This window comes from Lipotes vexillifer, unplaced genomic scaffold, assembly GCF_000442215.2.
Source record: "Lipotes vexillifer unplaced genomic scaffold, Lipotes_vexillifer_v1.1 scaffold496, whole genome shotgun sequence".
Classification (NCBI taxonomy): Eukaryota; Metazoa; Chordata; class Mammalia; order Artiodactyla; family Lipotidae; genus Lipotes; species Lipotes vexillifer.
The window spans coordinates 1,583,329-1,589,208 of NW_006786690.1; the positions used below are offsets into that span (position 1 = coordinate 1,583,329).

A 5,880-nucleotide genomic window follows, 5' to 3' on the forward strand; every position below is an offset into this window, starting at 1 on the left:
CAAGTCTAAGAAAGGGTAGGTTTGACGGTGCTGAAGACCAAGATGGCTCAGTGGTTGGAGCCCTATGGGAGGGGCGGGACCTCCCAAAGAAGGAAAAGTTGGAACCTAACCAGATTGGCGGCGACTGCTGGGGTGCTTGGGAGTCTAGAGGACGGACCAGATCTTGGAATAGACAGAGACCTTGACTAATGGGGTTGAGGCTGAGCTGGGTGGCGTGGCGAGCTGAGGACCCATTGGGTAGGAGAGGGAAGCTGCACCTTTTCCCTGTTGACGAGTGCAGTGATCAAGTCTTGCTGGCAAGTCATCTCACGGGTGGCTATGGAGGACCCGCTCGCCCTTGACGGGCTCCATGACAAGTGCCTGTGCATCAGCTCCTCCTCCTGTTCCTGGTTGAAGCGGATGGAGCGTACTTCGTCCACTATCCTGAGGGCAGAGAGGTGAGTGCGTTCCGAGGGTGAGGGTTGGAAGGCTGCCCTCCCGTCTTTTCCCTGGTGTCCAGCCCCCTTTACTCTGAGAGAGACCCAGGCCGAGGCTTAAGGCTATTGTGAGATGCGAGGAACCGGGAGGTCTGGATTCCAGTTCCCTCACCGACAGGCTGGGGAAACCTGGGCAATTCACTTAACCTCTCTGGGCCCCAGGGTCCGCATGATAAAATGGTGAGGGCATGGGCTTCTCTGGTGGCGCAGTGGTTGAGAGTCCGCCTGCCGATGCAGGGGACGCGGGTTCGTGCCCCGGTGCGGGAAGATCCCACATGCCGCCGGGCGGCTGGGCCCGCGAGCCATGGCCGCTAAGCCTGCGCGTCCGGAGCCTGTGCTCCGCAACGGGAGAGGCCACAACAGTGAGAGGCCCGCGTACCGAAAAAAAAAAAAAATGGTGAGAGCGTGAGGCCAGAAGAATCTGAGGCTCCACTCAGCCCTGACTCACGAGACTCGAGGGTACCCCCAGTACCCGCCCTACGTGTTGAGCTCATCTCGGATCTCCTTGTACTGCATCAGGTTCTCCTGTATCGCCTCAAGCACCAAGCAGAAGTTGTCGAATGTGTTTTCTGAGAGGTTCGTCGGGAGGCCCCCCGTAAACGGCTCCTGGGGGACGCCAGATGTCTCCAAACGGGCGACCACACAGTGCACCAGCGGCAGCTCGTTATTCCCATTTCCCTCCACGCTGCCTGTCTGGGTGGGGGGGGGAAATGGGCACCCCCTCCCCTTGCCCCTTCCTGCTTGGCTTCAGGGAGGATGAGTCTCAGGACACCAGGGTTCTAATGCCCCTTGTTTCAGCTCTAACCAATCTTAGGCTCTCTCCTTTGCTGTGGGAGCTTAACTTGAAATGCGCGAGCCCATCCCTCACCTTTTTGGAAATTCTCACCCCTTTTCAAAACTTAGTGCTTCCCCCACCATTTCACTCCTGATAAATCCTACCCAGCAAACTTCTGAAATCCTATCTACTCTCAAGTCACAGCCCACAGCCCTCAACACTTTAGGCAATACTCCACCCTACACTCTCCAGCCTTTCAGAAGCTCTACCCCTGAATGAATAACACTATTGCTAATATTTATTGAGCTCTTAGTATGTGCCAAGTACTGTTCCTTTACCCGTGAAATTATCATAATAGCCCTAGAAATACTATTATTATTTCTGTTTTACAGGAGAAGAAATTGAGGCTTAGTTAATTGGTTAAATTGGTTAAACGCCCTAAGGTCACTCAGCTGCTTAGATTTTAGTTGCCATAGAACAAGACACCTAGGAACTCCACACTCCTCAGAAGCCCCCGTTGGTGAGTTGGCCGTGGGCAATGCTGCCTCCGCATCTCAGGCTTGGCTTTCTTCAGGCCCTCGAGTGTGCACGCGTGTGCACACACACACACACACATGCTCAATTCAGCACTCATATACACTCTGCCTCACCCCCCTCTGCCCTCCCCATCTCACTCACCTCACTGAAGGCTATTTGATGCTGTTGCCCCTGTTCGCCTGCCTTTATCATTTGCTCCAGATTGGTGGTGACCACGACGACCAACAGGTTGATGCCAATGAAGGCACTGATGGTGATGAAGATGGCAAAGTAGATGGCGCCCCCAATCTCCACTGCGTACTCCCTTGTCTCCATCCTGGAGATGGCAGTCAGGGGCCCTATCACCTCCCTGGCCCTTTGGGCCTCAGTTTCCTCATCTATGAGATGGGGAAATTATCTCAAGGCCCACTGGGACTTCTGCTGCCTCACTGCTATTGTGGAGCTCTAATGCCTTACTCCTAATTGTTCCCACAGCTGCTCTTTACTGAGCACCAGCTGTACTGCCAGACAGTGGGCGGTCCTCAAGCCAGCCCTGCAAGGTGGGGATTTGTACGTCAGCATTATCGAGTTTAATCTATTGGTTATATTCTTTAGTCATGTCATTCTTATTATTAAAAGCAATTCAAGCTCATTATAGAAAGATCAGAAGGAAAATATACAGGAAAAAAATCCCACCCACTGTTAATACCTATTGTAAATCTCCCGTAAAATATTTTCCCAAATAATAGTTTTCTCTCTCTTGCTATGCGTGTGTGTGCATGTGTGTGCACACGGTGCCAGTCTCTACTAATTCTCACAGCAATCCATGACATGGTTAATAATGTATTATAATCCCCAGTTGACAGATGAGGAAACTGAGGCTCAGACGGCTGCATGGCTAGTGCAGTGGAGCAGACTCAGAACCCCAGGCCACCTTTATTGCACACTCCATGATTTTTCTACTGCCTACATCATAATGGGTAGTGAGTGCAGAAGCCCCTTTACCAACTGGGCTTCTACTCTCACACGAAGGAGATAAAAGGAAAATCAGTCAGGAGGACCCACTCCCTGGAGTGGACTGGAAACAGATAGGGTTTAGGCTTAATGGGAAAGAGGTAAAGAACAGAACCCAGGCAGCCATCTGTGGCCAATAATGACCTTGGGCAGTGGGTCTCAGAATGAATAAATGAGACCCTAAGTTCTCAGGAGTCCAGGCAGTTTGGTGGGCTCCAGTGTGGGCTGGGAGGCTGCCTTGGAACCCTAGATGCAACCACAGACCTGCTCCCTTGCCCAAGGCCTAGCTGCCCAGCTGCTGAGCATAATGGGAGAAATCTCCATGTATAGCCTGCGGTGGGACCTTGAATGGGTGGAGTTTCATTGGGATGACTCTTCAAGTAGACTACAAACCCAGAGCCCTTAGCTCCAGGGAGTCTGCTTTTCTCAAGTTTAAAGCCCCAGGCATCCCCCTCCTGCTGTGCCATCCTCATCCCAAGCCCTGGAGCCGCACTCCCACCCAAGAGCCCGTCTCCCTCCCCAGTCAGTTTTTTGCCCCTGGGAGCCCAGCCCCTCCCTGCCTAGCTTGCCTGGACTGGGCCCCACCCCCCTCCCCTGGAAGCCCCATGGGCACTCACTGAAAGTCACCGTAGATGTCCACCCAGCCATCCTGGGTGATGCAGATGAAGAGGGTATACAGGGCAACCTGCATGTTCTGGAAATGCATGGGCACGAATGCACCAAAGAGAGTGACCCCAAATACTGAGAACACCTGCCAGAGAGACCAGAGACCCGCCGGGACTTCACCAGAGGGCCTTAGGGACAGGCCATGCAAATGAGCTGCCAGGGGAGTCACAGGGTTTCAGGCCCATAGCCTCTCCTCTTCTCCAGACACCCTGTATCCCCAGGGACCTAGGGGCCTGTTCAGGGGAGGGGAGTGGCCGGGGGCAGGGGAGGGCACTGACCAGCATGAAGAAGAGGATGAGCACCATGATGTTGGCCATGTCGGGCACTGACTGCAGGATGACACGGATGATCCGGGCCAGGGGCTCCACTGCCATGCACACGTGCACCAGACGAAGTGCCCTGTGGCAGAGCCTCTCAGGGGTGCCCCTCGGCCCTTCCCAGACCCCTCCTCCTCACCGTCCCTCCCACCCGCCCAGAAAGGCAGAGCTGATCCCCACCTGGTAACAACCCCTTCCTCTCTTTCCCAGGGTCCAGACAGGTCCCTTCTTTTCTCAGAGTTCCCAGCTTACCTGAGGGTGTAGGTGATAGAGATGGCACTGAGTTCATTAACGAAGAACCCCAGGAGCAAGATAAAGATGATAAGGAAGTTGAGGATGTTCCAGCCGTCCTGGGGGGTGGGCCAGCCCCAGCAGGGTCTGTCAGGCCCAGCCCATGGGTTCATCCTGGGTCTGCCCTCCGTACACCCCAGGGATGGAGGACTCAGTGGTCCTCTCGAAGCAGGGCCAGTCATCTGCCATCCACTGCTGTTACTCATCCTGCTGTCGCCCCAAACACGCCACAAAACATGCATGCGCTCGCTGTCTCATATATGTGTCAATAGCCAAGTGCAGTGTCTGAAGCACACAGTGGAGTCTCTCATACATACACAGCCAGTTCCTAAGCTGAGCGCCCACCTTGGCTACTGCGCTGCTGACAATGGCCTTGCCCTGCAGTTAGGTGACCTGAGAGTGGATGCTCCAGCTTTGTGTGACACACACTACAATTAATAATAAAATGAAAATAAATGCTGATTAAAACAGTGCTTCAATAGTCAGGTCAGAGGTGAACTAACTCTCACTGTAGAAGGCACGTTTTGCAAGCCCTTTGTCCAATATGGCACAGACTCTTTTAGAATGGGGACAGAGGAAGGAAGCTCATGTGTATGACAAATTTGAGCACGACCACTACAGAGGAGAATTTGCTCTAATAAACAATCCGCATCTACCTCTGACCAGTGATCCCACTTCTCGAAATCTGACCCACACAAACTCTAGTACAAGTACAAAATGGCATTCGTAGAAGGCTGAAAATAACCAAAGTGTTCAGCAATTGGGACACTGGTTGAATAAACTACTGCACATTCATTCAGTGGAGTATAGGATAATGAGAAAGGTCTCCATGCACTGATACAGAAAGATCTGTTAAGTGACAAAAAGGAAGGTGCAGAACAGTGTTACAGTATGCTACTGTTAGGAAAGGGAAGACTAAAAATATGTACATATTTGCTTATGATTGCAAAATAAACACTAGGAGGATAAACAAGAGATTATAAAATAGGAAGATTATCTGAAGAGGGTGGGGGTGAGCGAAAGGGATGAAGGGTCAGGAGTGGGAACAAGAATTCTGTGTGTGCCTTTCAGTACAGTCTTTTGTTTTTTTTTTTAATTGTAGTATAGTCGCTTTACAGTATTATGTTGGTTTCTGCTGTACAGCAAAGTGAATCAGCCACACGTACACATATATCCCCTCTTCCTTGGATTTCCTTCACATTTAGGTCACCACAGAGCACCGAGTAGAGTTCCCTGTGTCATACAGTCTGTTCTCATTAGTTATCTGTTTTATACATAGTAGTATATATACGTCAATCCCAATCTCCCAATCCATCCCACCCCCCCTTCCCCCCTTGGTATCCATTCGTTTGTTCTCTATGTCCATGTCTCTATTTCTGCTTTGCAAATAAGTTCATTTATACCATTTTTCTAGATTCCATATATATGTGTTAATATATGATACTTGTTTTTTTCTTTCTGACTTACTTCATTCTATATGACAGTCTCTCAATACAGTTTTGACCAATATGTAGCTGCATTAAATATTCAAAAAGAAAATGATTTTTAACGGAGAAAAAGTTCTTAAATTTATTAGGCAGTCCAATAAACACAAGCCCTCCTTGTGTTTCACATTCAAAGTGTCGGTGCCTAAACATACACAGGGAGACACAAGTCTGCCCGTCTACATATCCATCCCTCTATCCATTCAGTATTAAGCTCCTACTATATGCCACACCTCAAATCAGATCCTGAAGATATAAGATTTCTGCCCTGCTTGGCTCACAGACTATTTTGAGGGAGGTGGATAGACAGTAAATTTTTTTTTTTTTTTTTTTTTTTTTCC

General features: G+C 50.4%; 1 protein-coding gene across 1 annotated transcript in view; it reads right to left on the reverse strand.

Annotated features, from left to right (window-relative positions):
• Positions 1-5,880, reverse strand: part of CATSPER4 (cation channel sperm associated 4) — a 14,662-nt gene that overhangs the window by 926 nt on the left and 7,856 nt on the right. Inside the window, exons 5-10 of the mRNA XM_007459119.1 lie at positions 4,017-4,114; positions 3,726-3,846; positions 3,399-3,532; positions 1,930-2,104; positions 958-1,169; positions 258-423 (exon numbers count right to left, since the gene is read on the reverse strand). Coding sequence (XP_007459181.1) covers positions 258-423; positions 958-1,169; positions 1,930-2,104; positions 3,399-3,532; positions 3,726-3,846; positions 4,017-4,114 — 906 coding nt within the window. The remainder of the gene's footprint in view (positions 1-257; positions 424-957; positions 1,170-1,929; positions 2,105-3,398; positions 3,533-3,725; positions 3,847-4,016; positions 4,115-5,880) is intronic.